Here is a 16,161-nt window from a genome sequence, read left to right on the forward strand (position 1 = left end):
TTTTCCTTTAACCATTCTTTTCCCCAAATGGAGAGTTGTGGCAGACTCCTGTATTCCATAAACTAGCATGTTATTCGTTCTACGTACAGATTATTATGCGAAAATCTTGCACGTCACTGGCCACGAGATTTTAAGTAGAGAGATTTTGAAGTGATGTAGGGGGTGGGAACTCTTCATCTTGACTGCTTTTGGGCTGGGAGTTTACTGTTAATAGTAGTCGTAGTAGTAGTGTTAGTATTAGTAGTAGTAGTTTGAGAGATCAGCATTCCAGCCTTCATTGACGAATTGTATGGAATCTTCAGGCTAGAAATGTCTGGTAGAGTTACGACATGTGAGCAGTGACTGGCTTGATCGGTTCCTTTTAATTCAATAAACGACATTTTGAGCATTATTTCAGCTCTTGGTATCTCTGCACTTCTAAACTTTCAAAGTTTTCCGACCAGATTTTCATATAGTAGTTTGTCTTAAGGGTACTACTGAGCCTCCATGACTAACACAGATAGTGGAGTACCAACATATCCAGTACTCCAATGCTAAGGAGGCCATGTGGGATGCTTTTGGTCATGCCTGAGTTCGCTGGCTTTTCTTTTGTTTGTTCTTAAATTCTGGTGTCCTTAGTTAATCCATTATGTACTCAGAGCATTTTCACAGGATGCTTACCTAATTAGACTTGTTATAAACGGCTAATATTTCAGCCTGTTAATATTAAAAAAGGGTAATTACACAAGATACCAGTTATTTATTTGATGACATGCTCAGGTTATGAGAGAAACTCAGACATAATTGTATTTCACGTTTATTTGTATCAACATCTACACTTCGTGGCTCTGGAAAGACAATGTTAGGTCGTTTCGAAGACGGGTGAGTAGAGAGGGACTGGCGGGGATGTGTGGTGGTGTGGGGCGGGATATGGTGACACACTGCAGTAAAGAAATGCCACATAGCTCTCTGTTGGCTGCTCCTGTTACTGGCCGCTCGTCACCCCTGCGAACAGATTAAATATATTAGTTAACCTTCACTACCACAGATCTTTGTTATGTTAAATAAAATCGTCTTGAGATAGAAAGAATATATATATATATATATATATATATATATATATATATATATAACCTTATGTAACCTAACCTAACCTAACCCAACCCCTGTAACCCAACCTAACCTAACCTAACACAACGCCTGTAACCTAACCTAACCTAACTGCACCCCACTCAACTCCCATACATCCCTCTCAGTGCCCCCCCACACCCCCCAACCCCCCTACACCCCACCCAACATCCCTACGTCCCACGCAACCCCCCTACACCCTACCCAAACCCCCTGCACCCCACCCAACACCGATCCTACCCCACTGCACTCCCCTACACCCCACGCAATCCAAGTACACCACCCACAACCCCGATCCTACCCCCTAAACCCCGTCCATCCCCCCCCTATACCCCACACAACCCCCTACACCCCACCGATTCCCCCTACACCTCACCCACAACCGATCCTATCCCACTGTACCCACTTACATCACACCCAAAACCCCAACACCCTACCAAACCCCCCTACACCCCACCAAACCCCTCTACATCCCAACAAATAGCCCTACACCCCACCCAACCCCTTACACCCCGCCGACCACCCTACACCCCACCCAACCTCCTTCATCCCACACAACCCCCCTACACCCCAACCATCCCCCCAAAACCCCATCCAACCCCGCTACACCTCACCTACAACATTGATCCTACCCCACTGCACCCCCCTACACCCCACCCAACCCCGATCCCACTCCGCTGCACCCCACCCAACCCCCCTACACCCCACCCAACCCCGATCCCACTCCGCTGCACCCCACCCAACCCCCCTACACCCCACTAAACCCTAATACATCCCATCCAACCCCCCTACACCCCACCCACCACCTACACCCAATCCAGCCCCCCTACATCCCACCCAACACCCCGACACCCCACCCAACCCCCCAACACCAAACCCAACACTGATCCTACCCCACTGCATCCCCCTACACCCCACCCAACCTTTCCACACATGGCCTAACCCCGATCTCACTCCACTGCTGCACACCCAACCCCCCTACACCCCACCCAACCCCCTTATACCCCACTCAACCCCTCTACACCCCACCCAACACCAATCCTACCCGACTACACCCCACCCAACCCCATTACAACCCACCCAACCCCCCTTCACCTCACCCAACCCCCCAGCATCCCACCCAACCCCTCTACACCCCACCCAACCCCGATCCTCCCCCGTACACCCCATCCAACTCCCCCGACACCCCACCCAACCCTCCTACACCCCACCCAGCCCCTCTACACCCCGCCCAACCCCCTACACCCCACCCAACCCCCCTTCACCCCTCCCAATACCGATCCTACCCAACTGCACCCCCCTACACTCCACCAAACCCCCCTGCACCCTATCCAACACCGAAACTACCCGACTGCACCCCCCTACACCCCACCCAACACCGATCCTACCCCATCGCATCACCCTACACTCCCACCAATCCCCCTACACCCCAGCCAACCTCCCTACACCCCACCCAACCCCGATTCCACTCCATTGCACCCCACCCAACCAGTGGCGTATCCAGGATTTTTGCCAGGAGGGGCAAACAATTGGAATATTTTTCCCAAATATCCGTCACCCCAAATTTTCCTAGATTTGATGCTTTATGTCATCAGAAAAAAATTTACATCATTACTGTTGCATTTGTTGCAATGTCTTAAAGAAAAACTATCCTTTCTTCACATATTCACAGCTTTCTTGGAGTAACTTTAAGTAAACAGCTAATAATCCTTTCAGAGGAGAGTATGTAATAACACTCAGTACATAATGTTACCAGAGGTCTCCTCTTTCATTAGAGAGCAAAAGGAAACACCAGCAATAATTTAGAAGGCACTGGAGTTTCCGCAGCAAAGACATCTCCTTGTCACTAGTATCATTGGTCATCAGGTACAGTCTCGTAGATGTTATTATTATCGATATATGCATGCTAACTTCCGTCCATTCTATCTCAAAATTTTTCTCTCTCGGTACCACAAATTTCTTGTGCACTTTTAGTACTGAAAAAAGCACTGTCACACTATACTCTTAGCGCATCATTTACCTGCTGTCTTTATCTCTCTGTATATATTAGGAAGTACAGCTATTTTGCGTAATAACCTACGAAATTATGGTGAAATATACCACGCATCGGCATAGCACCTACCTTTACGAGATGCAATGGCGTCCATACTATCTGTTTATATTCGGAAATGAACCTTGTATTTTGATTGGCTGCTGAAAGAAAAATGGCGGAATGGATAGGCCAATGAAAACTCGAGATCTGGCGTGAGTGTCCCGAACACACACTTTTCCACATTCGTGATAATATCGCTGTTTTTCTATTTTCCTTTGCGGTTCTCTCTCTCTTTCTCTCTCTCTCTCTCTCTGGGAGCGCGGTAGCTCAGTGGTAGGGTGTCATGAGGTTGCGAGTTCGCCCCTCGCCCGGTGGCTGCTGTGCTGGGAGGGGTAGCGCTCTCCTGTGACCCTAGCAGGGCTATATGATCTGATAAGGTGGATTATTCTCTCTCTCTCTCTCTCTCTCTCTCTCTCTCTCTCTCTCTCTCTCTCTCTCTCTCTCCACTTAGCACATATGTGTAAATTAAAATTCGCTGCCGCAGCCACCCCCAGTCTGGTACTCTGTTTTGTTCTACTGCTTTGGTGGTAGCCAATAGAAAGTTTGTTTTCCACAACTTAATTTTTTAGTTTGATTCTCATTGGCTCAAGCATCCAGGGGAGGTGCATACGTCAAGACTGACCCAAGTAAATACATCTGGTGGGATTAACTTCTCTTAATCCTTGACTCCTCTCTTAATCCTTGACTCAGTGACCACTCGACCTTCCCCGCTCAGCAGGGAATGATTTTCACATCACCTGTACTGTACTGTATAGAAAGGATTATGCCATTACGGAAAAAAAGAAAAACGGCGTAAAGCTATTCATCCTGAAAATTCTCACCTAGAAAAGTGGGGAGGACAAAAGATACTATGTCCCCCAGGCTCCAAAAAGTGGGGGGACGCGTCCCCCTGTCCCCCACTCAAACGAGGCCCCTGGCACACATGTTTATATCTGCTTACCTTCTAAAATGTAGTCTGAGGTGATCAAAATGGCTTCATGCAGTCTTCAAAAATTCTGCTTGTTTCAGCTGTTTGTAACAATAATTGTGCAGTGTTTGTGTGCAACTGGCTACAGGGTGAGAGGATGTGGCTGCAGGTGCTGAGAGGACAGGAAGGCCATTTTTACACCTCATCAGCATTCAAGTGCAAAACATCATTACAGCTCTAATATTAACCACATAATCTAGGGTGATAGGGGAAAATGTTAAGTTATAACTAGTCATTTTTTTCTCAAGGGTTTTATAATATTTAGTCTAGTTTTAAATTTCAAAGGAAACTATTGTTCCTACAAATATTTTTGGAAACAGACAATGTTGTTTGATATACTAGTAGCAAATTTAGGAAAACCGTATTGCCATACAAGAACTATGCCAAAAATCCCTTTCAGCATTTCCCCCAAATTTTCCCAGACGGGGGCAAACTGCCTCCCCTGCCCCCCCAGTGGCTACGTGTATGCACCCAACTCCCCTACAACCCACCAAACCCATCTTACATCCCACCCACTACCCATACACGCCACCCAACACCCTTACACCCCACCCAGCCTTGATCCAGCCCCTCCTGCACCGCACTGCAACCCAGTACACCCCACCCAACCCCTACCCTACCCTCCTACATCCCACCCAACACCCCGACACTCCACCCAACCCCGATCCCACTCCACTGCACAACATCCAACCCCCTACACCCCACTACACCCCACCCAACCCCAGTCCTACCCCACAACACCCAACTCAAACCCAATCCTACCCCACTGCACCACCCTACACCCTACTGCACCCCACCCAACCCCAATCCCACCCACTGCACCCCACCCAACCCCAATCCTACACCCGACATCCCACCCAACCCCAATCATACCCCACTGCACCCCACCAAACCACAATCCTACACCCTACACCCCACCTAACCCCCCTACACCTCACATAACCCCCATACACCTAACCAAAACCCCCTACACCCCACTCAACCTCAATACACCCCACACAACCCCCATACACCTCACCTAACCCCCCAACACCTCACACAACCCCCCTACACCTCACACAACCCCCCTACACCCCACTGAACCCCCCTACATCCCTCTCAACCCCTCTACACCCCACAAAAACCCGCAACACCTAATCCAACCCCCTACATTTCACCCAACCTCCCGTACACCCCACCCAACCCCCTTACACCCCACCCAACCTCTCCTACACGCCACCTAACTCCCCCACACCCCACCCAACCCCATTACACCCTACCCAACCCTCATATACCCCACCCAACCTCCCTGCACCCCACGCAACCATTCTACACCTCATGGAACCTCCTACACCCCATCCACCCACGATCGCACTCCACTGCACCCCACCCAACCCCCCAACTCCCCATCCAACCCCCCCTGCACCCCACCCAACCCCCCCTACACCCAACCCAACACCGATCCTACCCCACTGCATCCCCTACACCCCAACCAACCCCACTACACCCCACCCTACCCCCCGACACATCGCCCAACTACGATCCCATTCCACTGCTCCCCACCCAACCCCCCTACACCCCACCTAACACCCCTACATCCCACCCATCCCCTCTACACCCCACCCAACCCCCCTACACCCCAACCAACACCGATCCTACCCGACTACACCTCCCTACACCCCACCCTACCCCATACACCCAACTCAACCCCTTCACACCCCACCCTACCCCTCCACACCCCACACTACCCATCTACACCCCATCCTACGCCCCTACACCCCACCCAACCCCTATCCCGCTCCACTGCAACCCACCCAACCACCCTGCACCCCACCAAACCCCCTTTCATCCCACCCAAATCCCTGAACTCCACCCAAACCCCTTACATCCCACCCAACCCACCTACCCGCCAGCGAAATTTTTTTTCCTGCCCAGTTCCGTCACTTTGCACATATGGCAACGTTGCCCTGTGTTTAGTTTGGCAACGCCGCGCAGCAGTGAGCCATAGGTCATATAGTTTTCGCTGCCTTAGCTTAAATAAATATAAAAAGGGGCCATACCACTGTCTTTACTTCGTCACTCGTCTGCTGAGAGAGAGAGAGAGAGAGAGAGAGAGAGCTTGAAACAGTATAAAATAATAACATGCAGGGTCATCAATAAAAAGTGAGTATGCAAGGAAGATACTCTCTACACTTTGCTAAAATTAGTTATATGTTGATTTAATGAAAATGCGGTACGTCTTAGGGGTGGTACATGACTGTTCGTTGAGAACACTTATCAGTAACATATGTTGTAGGCCTATACTACTTTACCTGTCATTTCTTGTCATTGCTCCCAGACGTACGATTCATTCAGCTGTGTTTACAGGAGAGAGAGAGAGGTTAATGACCCATAATATTTTATCACCTAAAACGCTTTTCATGATCATTCTTAAGGGTTAAAGAACATAAACGATGACGATAGTGATACTGAATTTTGTCGGCAGACGGAGGAGTGGATCCAAAATCTTATCTTGCTATCTTGTTCTGACATCAAGCTTCGCTGGATATTGATAGACCGTACTGACAGACAATACACCAGAGAGGAAGAAGATGGGAGAAACCTTTATTGTGCAGTGGACCAACGTGGGCTGCTGCGTAGATGATGATGGTGGACAGAATTGCAAGAAATCTGCATCCATTGATCTCACAGTGATGTTAAAGGTAAACCACATTTCTTTTCCCTGTGCTGTGTAGTTGCAGGCCTGGTCAGTCAGCCACACCCCAAGAATATTTTTTACGCAAGGTATGGAGAATGTGAGGCTAATGAGGAGAGTGTATGTGAGTGAGGTGGAGAGGGGTAGAGGGAGGGGGAGGTCAAGGATGAGATGGAGGGATGGAGTGGAAAGGTATATGAGAGAGGGAGATGTGAGCTGGGAGCAGGGCAGTGAAATGGCAGGGGACAGGGCAACATGGAGGTGATCTGTTTGTGGCCACTTCTCATGGGATTAAGGCGTCTGGCAATAGATAGATAGATAGATATGTCAGTCTAGCAAGGGCCCATGTGGTACGTCAGTTTAGCACCCTAGGAACTTTCAGGCATAAGGTTTATCACTAGTTTAGCAAAGGCCAGGACGATGCCACATGTCTAGTGCTGCTGTATGTGTGGGAAGTAAGGTCTCTCTCTCTCTCTCTCTCTCTCTCTCTCTCTCTCTCTCTCTCTCTCTCTCTCTCTCTCTCTCTCTCTTACAGGAGTCTTTGTAGCCTCTCTTCTGTAGTGATTTACTGATGCATACTACAGGATAATATTTTTCATGTATGCTGTTTATACCATCTTAATCCTGTATCAGAATAGTCATCATCATCATCATCATCATCATCATCATCATCATCAATATCATCATCATCATCATCATCATCATCATCATCATCATCACCCCATACCTATTTTCCTACCCTTGGATGGGGGGGTGAGGTAGGGAGTAGAGAGTCAGAAATAAAAAATGAAGGAGAGAATGGAGAATGAAAGACTGACTAAGAGGGTGTATGTAAGTGAAGTGGAGGGAGGGAGAGGGAGAGATAGACCGAGGATGACGTGGAGGGATGGAGTTGAAAGGTATATGAGGGAGGGGGGAGTGAGTTGTGGGGAGGGCAGTCAAATGGTGAGTGACAGAGCGACCTGGAGGCGTTTTGTCTGTGGCCACCCTTTGCGGGATTAGGGCGTCGGGCTATAGATAGATAGATAGTGTGCAGTTGGATGGGCCACACTCACAAATCAAGGCCTTGACCTCAGTAACATTAATTCACATAATATTTACAACCCCAGGCTCATTTGAATATAAACCCTTCCTCTGCAGTCTCCCATCCTCCATTTGGGGATATGGAAGAAAGTGAGGAATGTTTGTTTAACCAGGCAGGGGAGCCACCTGTTTTTTTCATGGCATAAAAACGGATATTGAGATGTAATGTAATCTATAATGTAATTTACTCAAATATAAAACATCCCAGTGAACATATCTGCATAAAACTGAGGTTAATTATATGGTATGGTATATGTTTGAGATGGAGGGATGGAGTGGAGAGGTATATGAGAGAGGGGGGTGTGAGATGGGAGTAGGGCAGTGAAATGGTGGGGGACAGGGCGACATGGATGCGATTTACTCTAATATAAAAATGACAGCATGTTTCCACCTAAAGTATTCCTGTATTGGGGTTGGCCGTGATACAACTGGTCTGCTCAATGTACTGGAAGCCAAACCAAGAGCCTGTCTGTCTATCCATCTATTCCCAGATGCCTTAATCCCATAAGGGGTGGCCACAAACAAATCGCCTGCATGTTCCCCTGTCCCCCGCCATTTCACTGCCCTGCTCCCAGCTCACACCCCCATCAGTCATATACCTCTCCACTCCATCCTGCCATCTCATCCTTGGCCTCCCCCTCCCTGTCCCCCCTTCCACCTCACACTGTCAGGTCATGTGGATAAAAATTGTTATAATATGCTGGATAAATACCTAAGGAAGAGATGTTATTAAATCTCCAAAGGCCCTTAGAATGTGGCCCTGAGTAGCATAGGTGTTAGGGTCATATTAAAACTGAGTGTGTGACAGTGTGGACAAGCGTGCAGTGTTTGGCAGTGTGGACAAGCGTGCAGTGTTTGGCAGTGTGGACAAGCATGCTGTGTTTGGCAGTGTGGACAAGCGTGCAGTGTTTGGCAGTTACTTCTTGCAGCAGGAGACCAGAATTGAACAGCTGACTTACCTTACCATACCATACCATACCATACCTTACCATACCATACCTTACCTTACCATACCATACCATACCATACCATACCATACCATACCTTACCATACCATACCTTACCATACCTTACCTTACCTTACCATACCATACCATATCATACCATACCATACCATACCATACCATACCTTACCTTACCATACCATACCATACCATACCTTACCATACCATACCATACCATACCTTACCATACCATACCATACCATACCTTACCATACCTTACCATACCATACCATACCATACCTTACCATACCTTACCATACCATACCATACCATACCTTACCATACCATACCATACCTTACCATACCATACCATACCATACCATACCATACCATACCTTACCATACCATACCTTACCATACCATACCATACCTTACCATACCATACCATACCATACCTTACCATACCATACCTTACCATACCATACCTTACCATACCATACCATACCATACCTTACCATACCATACCATACCTTACCATACCATACCATACCATACCATACCTTACCATACCATACCATACCATACCATACCATACCATACCATACCATACCATACCTTACCATACCATACCATACCTTACCATACCATACCTTACCATACCATACCATACCATACCATACCATACCATACCTTACCATACCATACCTTACCATACCATACCATACCTTACCATACCATACCATACCATACCATACCTTACCATACCTTACCATACCATACCATACCTTACCATACCTTACCATACCATACCATACCATACCATACCATACCATACCATACCATACCATACCTTACCATACCATACCATACCATACCATACCATACCATACCCATAGCTCCTGTAAGTGGTAACATTCTTCTCATCCAGTATTATGAGTTTTTTGGGAGATTTAGTGAAACAGAAGTTTGACCAGAATTTTTAGATGTTACATAGATTTCACACTCTCATCTTAAATGTCAGGACCATCTTGCCTAGCCCCGGGCTGCTGCGCTTCTCATGGGGCAGCACAGGATTGGGTGATGGATGGGTGGATCAGTATTTTGCGGAACAGTTCAGGGCAACGTTGTGCATCTGGTTATTGTGTGAGAGTTGATACATATTTGACCTCCATGGTTACTGCAAAGGATTTCTCGTTCAACACCTGTTTCAACCACTCATATACAGTACCCCAGTATGGCTGAAAGCTTACTCTTAATTCTTCATTCTCTTCATCTGTCTGTCTATCTATAGCCTGATGCCGTAATCCCATAAGGGGTCGCTGTTTGTCTTTGAGTTGTTTTACGGGGAGGGGCACTAACTCTCCACCAATCCACTTGTTGATATGTAGGGAACATGTGTGGGTTGGTTATATGGTTACCACCCAGCATTGTAAATGGTTTCCTGGCTTACAGGAAACCATTAGGCATGTTACTCAGTGTAAAGCCACCTGAAAAGGAAGGAAGAGTAATAAAAAGTGACAGGAAAGATGGGAGAAATAGCAAGAGAGGAGGACAGGCACAGAAAAAGAATGATAAAGGCTAAGGAAGAAGTAGGCAGCACTACATCATGTGAGTGGATGATGGTGAGAAATAGGAAGAGAGGAAGGCAGGCACAGATAAAGGTAAATGTGAAGGAATAAGTAGGCAGCACCACATCAAGTGAGTGGATGATGGTCGTCACCGCCTACCACCATTCTCTTCATATGGGATAAAGTAAACAGAGCAAAATGCAGGCATGTCATTTATAATTAATTATGTGGCAACACCCAGCAGGATCCCTCCTTATGTCACGTACGGTACAGCATATCATTTCCAATTTCCTTTCATAAAACTATCTGTGCAAAACAAATAACAATAATTCCAAAGCTTATTTTGTATGGATGGGATGCAGTGACGGTGGGATGGGGTGGAGAGGTATATGAGAGAGGGGTGTGTGAGCTGGGAGCAGGGCAGTGAAATGGGGTGGGACAGGACGACATGGAGGTGATTTGTTTGTGGCCACCCCTTACGGGATTTAGGCGTCTGGCAATAGATAGATAGATAGATAGATTATTCTGGATACACTGCACATCACTTACTTGGTCCTCCCTTGGTAAGCTTATTGTATTTAGCATCTTGGTCCAGAGTTCTTTCCATAATCTATCTATCTATCTATCTATCTATAGACCGACGCCCTAATCCCGCTAAGGGTGGCTGCAGACAAAACGCCTCCAAGTCACTCTGTCACCCACCATTTGACTACCCTCCCCCCAACTCACTCCCCCCTCCCTCATAGACCTCTCAACTCCATCCCTCCACGTCATCCTCGGTCTACCCCTCCCTCCACCTCACCCACATACACCCTCTGAGTCAGTCTTTCATTCTCCATTCTCTCCACATGTCCAAACCACCTCGGTGTATTTTTCTTTAAACACTAAGAGTATAATGTCAGTAATGTCACCAGGGTTATCCAAATGTATAAAACAGCAGTATACAAGATCTGACCCTGTTACTCACCCAGGTCAACTCTGGAACTGTCTCCCTCTGTCTTTATTTCCTACTTCCTATGACCTCCAGTCTTTCCAACGCAGTGTGTCCAGGCATCTCGAAATGAACGGATCTTGAATTTGGCTCTCTTTTGTATTGTTTTTGTTTTTTTTTCTTGGAAGGAACGGATTGCGGGCTCAGTCTTTGGTTCCTTCTTCCTTGAAAAAAAAAAAAAAAAATTGCTGTTTCTTGTGCTGATGTCCCCAGCTGTGATTACTGACATGTGCTACTTCAGGGGTATTGCCCAGGGATTCCCCAGAATAAATACAACATCTATCTATCTATCTATTGCCAGATGCCTCAATCCTGTAAGGGGTGGCCACAAACAAATCACCTCCATGTCGCCCTGTCCCCCAGCATTTCATTGCCCTGCTCCCAGCTCACGCCCCTCTCCCTCATATACCTCTCCTCTCCATCCCTCCATCTCATTTTACATATAACTATCTATCTATGTATCTATTCCCAGACGCCTCAATCCTGTAAAGGGTGGCCACAAACAAATCACCTCCATGTCGCCCTGTCCCCTGTCATGTCACTGCCCTGCTCCCAGCTCACACCCCCCTCTCATATACCTCTCCACTCCATCCCTCCATCTCATCCTTGGCCTCCCCCTCCCTCTCCCCCCCTCCACCTCACTTACATACATTCTCCTCGTCAGTCTCTCACTCTCCATCCTCTCCACATGGCCAAACCACATCAGTGTATTTCTCCTAACGCTTCCTGTCACATCCACATCCACACCACAACGCTCCTTCACTTCCTCATTTGTCAGTCTGTCTCTCCATCGAATTCCACATACATTTAGGATTTTATTAAAATAGCAGAGGTCTTGTTGTCAGCTCTTATTCACACAGAAAAATGTCAGGATAGTCTCGGTACAAGTGATTACCTCTCTGCTAAAGCCAACAGCGTGAACTCCCTGACTTGGCGAGGGCACTAGCAGATGTTAATTCCGAAAAACTGATTCGAACAAAAATCATGAATCGAAATACTTCAAGGTTTCATCGCTAACAAACTCTATACAATTACATATCATCAAAGAACTACAAAATGCATAACAACCATAATATATAACGGCTAACGGCAATACACATACACACACTAACTTTATTAAATCTCACACAACACTCCCCCCTGATCCTAAGGGAGATCACTATACTGAAACAGGCGAACTGGGTGACGTTCCCTTGATCCTCTCCGTGGCATCGGTCGTCCTGGGCTCTCTCCCCTGCTTTCATCAGAGTCACTGGATCCTTCCCTGGCCGATTCCTCCAGTTCATCTATATTGGCAGGTAGACGTATCACCAGGCTGTCGTCCTCGTTGTCAGTCCAGGAATCCTGAACTTCCTGTTGCTCTTCTCGTTCCTCTCTCTGCGGTAAGTGTGCTGTCACCAATCGCAAGTCACGCACATGCCGAGGCACTCCATCAACCTCAACACTCTGTGCAGAAAGTATGTCTGTAACGACTCCAACAGTGCTTTGAATGTTGCATCTTCTGGTAGGATGACGTACCCACACTCTGTCACCAGCTTTGAAGGGATGTTGCAGGTACTCCGGCTGCACACAATCTCCCACACCGTCAATTCCGAGCAATCGCACTTCATATTTGACTAACTGATTTGCTGGAGTGGAGGATGGGTCATTACTTCGTGGCATCACATTGTAGCGATAGACTGCCTCGGCTATACAGTAGAACAACCTTTCCGGGCTGCAATTGTCTTCACTGTATGATGACAACGTTCAACGATTCCATTGCCTGAAGGAATGTATGCACAGCGATATACAAGTCTCATTCCCCAGCGACTTGCAGACTCACGGAATGTTGAACTGCGAAAGCTGGTGGCGTTGTCCGTCAATAGTTCCTTCGGTGTCCCACGTTCATAAAAGACAGATTCCAGTTGTTCAACCATACACGCAGCATCTTGCCGACGTAGTCTCCTCCAGATAGCATACCGCGATGGACCACAATCAACCAAGGTTAGGTAATGTTGATCTTGGATGTGACAAACGTCCATGCCTACCCTATCCCAGCAAACCGAGACTCCCAGCATCCCCTTTTGCCACTTCACAGGTGCAGGGTCGATTGATTGACATTCCTTACACTGACGGACGATGTCACGCACTTGTCGTTTAGTAGTCATTGGGAAAAGACGGCGGCAAAAGTACAGCGTGCGCCTGATGCCTGGGTGCCCGCAGGTTATGTGGATGTTAGAGATGTCATCCTGTGAGGTCGATGTAATAGCCCCACACACTAGTTGGGCATGCGGAGGGGACAACCACTTGCTTGGCACCCTGGTTAGTGCGTCAGCCTTATTCTCAGCAGAGGTAACAAACTTCACATCCAATTGCACGCCATACTCAGAAACCACATTCCTTATAGTTTCCAGACGCCGTCGAATCAGCATTTCACTGGCAGCCTTCGTTTTCAAACGTGATCTTCCAGTCAGCGAATCCGTGACCCAGTGATACACTGTCCTCGAATCTGTCATCAGGCAAACCTTTACCATCTTCCAGGCGACAGCCAAATTCACACCCCGTAGTACAGCATCCAATTCAGCCAAATTGATGTGGGAACACTCATCTTGCCGCAGCCAGGAAGCATCTTCAACTACATAGCCATCCACCACCAACATGGCTCCAATAGCAAGTGAACTGGCGTCCACCCACACGACAGCTTCACCACCACTAATATCCCAACGGCCATGAGCTGGATCTGCAGATTTCACTCGCTGTACAGTTTCAACAAGCATAGAATGTAACTCCGCATCATCGATTTCAGTGTCCCAAGAGGCAGTGAGTGCATTGGCTCTCCTTTTCAGATATGAAGCTGCCACCCGTAACCATCCACAAACGGGCAAATGGCCTGTGAGGCGCCCACACAAGGAAAACACCGAACGTCTCGTAATCTTCTTAGGAATCTCACCGACGTCGTTATCCCGTCGCCAGAAGAGACCCTGTCGCTCCCCCCAGACCCTCATACCCAAAACTCTGGCTCCCTTGGATACCTGCTCAGCCGCCTTGCAGACCAGACCGTAATGATTGAGATGGGTTTCCACATCAGCTGCAGACGCTATTCTCTGATCCACCAGTATGTCGTCTAAGTATGGAGAAGTTGCTTGATTAACTCTTTCGTCCCAGCTCAATGCAGCACTCAAGACTCGTTTCATAACTAAGGGCGCAATGCTTAACCCAAATCCCAATCTCGTCAGACAGTACCTTTGTCCCTTAAACACAACAGTCTGGTATGGCCACAATGCACTGTCCACATGAATTTGAAGGTAGGCCTTACGCAGGTCTATGAGTCCGACATCTTGTCCACAGCGACGCCACTCTCTTATCTTCTCGCAGCATACGTCTGCGTCGGCTGTGTGTGGATTAAGATAGGAATTCAGCTCCCGAAAGTCGAGCACAGGGCGTACCTTACTTCCCTTATTCTGTTGGATAACAACCATTAGTGGAATTGTCCCCTTAGCTGGTCCATGAAGTGTCTCATCATAGGGGATTAACCAACCATCCTCAATCCACTGCAACAGTTCACGCTCATATTCGTCACGAACATCAGGCTGAATCCGGTACTCTGTAGTAGTATTCACAAGACATGGGTTTTCTGAGTTATTACACCACTTCCAAGACACTGTCCACTTCTTTGTTGCTGCCTCATAAGTCACTGTAAAATCCCTCTCATCAATGATGTGGTCTGTTGGTGCTGCCACCATAACAGACTGCACAGATTCATCAACACCAAACTTAACATCGTTAGGTGCTCGTACGGTTACCCCCTTGAAAGCACGTATGCCATTCATACCAAGGATGAAGCTGAAGTTCAGTGGCCTAGTGGACACCACCAACACCTCCACAGGTGACAGCCCCAGACGGCAGCTGGACGCATACCACACCCGATCCTTCACACAAATATTGCTCACCGCTCATCGTTGTCACACTCAATTTATTTTTCGTCCAATTGGAACACACCGACACATGTGCAATGCTCTTTGTACAACCGGTGTCCACTAGTGTGTCGCAACTCACACCATCTACAACCAACCGAGTTTCTGGCAGAGCGCCCATCACTGCTGCGTTGGAGAGGAAGCTGGCGCTGACACCACCTCTCCAGTGAAGTTTCCCGAGCATGCTGAAGCAATGTGTCCCCGGCCGCCACAGCGGAAACATCGGTAGTTGCTGCGCCCACTCCTACGTCCTTCACGCCTGGCCAAGCAGTCACGGGCATAATGATTAGGCTGTCCACAACTTCGGCAGGTTACAGATGCTGTCTCACCCTCAGAATGTGCAGGTCTAAACGCAGCTCCTGCCACAACTGCGCCAACATGCTCATCCGCCAACACAGCACGAGCTCTTTTCAAAATCTGGCCAATATCCATTGCCTCAGTGCGTGAACCAGCTCGTAAGGTACGGCGGACAGCATCAGGTAGACCCGTCACAAAGGCACAAGCAAGGCTGGTGTCAGGCATACCTCCAAACAACCCTGCCAGACGGCGCAAATCAGCAAGGTACACATCCACTGGTTCACCATTGCCCAACTTTCGAGTGATGAATTGCTCATAAGCACGAAACTGGTCGACTGCAAATGCAGAAACAAGCGCCTCTTTAATCTTCTTGTAGATAAGTCGGTCAGTACTGCTCAACTGCTGGTAAACCGCAAATGCTCCGCCCATAAGCCTTAGCGGGATGATGTTGTGCAATTCCGAAATCCCACGTAGACTGCACACCA

The 16,161-nt window shown here is 47.9% G+C and overlaps 1 protein-coding gene across 1 annotated transcript; it reads right to left on the reverse strand.

The window, feature by feature from the left end:
- Nucleotides 1-12,572: 12,572 nt before the first annotated feature.
- LOC145409365 (uncharacterized) lies at nucleotides 12,573-15,235 on the reverse strand. The gene is made up of 2 exons (XM_080279835.1): nucleotides 13,249-15,235; nucleotides 12,573-13,054 (listed from the first exon to the last, which is right to left on the reverse strand). The coding sequence occupies exons 1-2, from the start codon at nucleotides 15,233-15,235 to the stop codon at nucleotides 12,573-12,575; spliced, it is 2,469 nt and encodes an 822-aa protein (XP_080135961.1).
- Between the last annotated feature and the right edge of the window lie 926 nt (nucleotides 15,236-16,161).

This window comes from Coenobita brevimanus, chromosome 80 (assembly GCF_032717465.1).
Source record: "Coenobita brevimanus isolate Jiangsu-jjx chromosome 80, ASM3271746v2, whole genome shotgun sequence".
NCBI classification, from domain to species: Eukaryota; Metazoa; Arthropoda; class Malacostraca; order Decapoda; family Coenobitidae; genus Coenobita; species Coenobita brevimanus.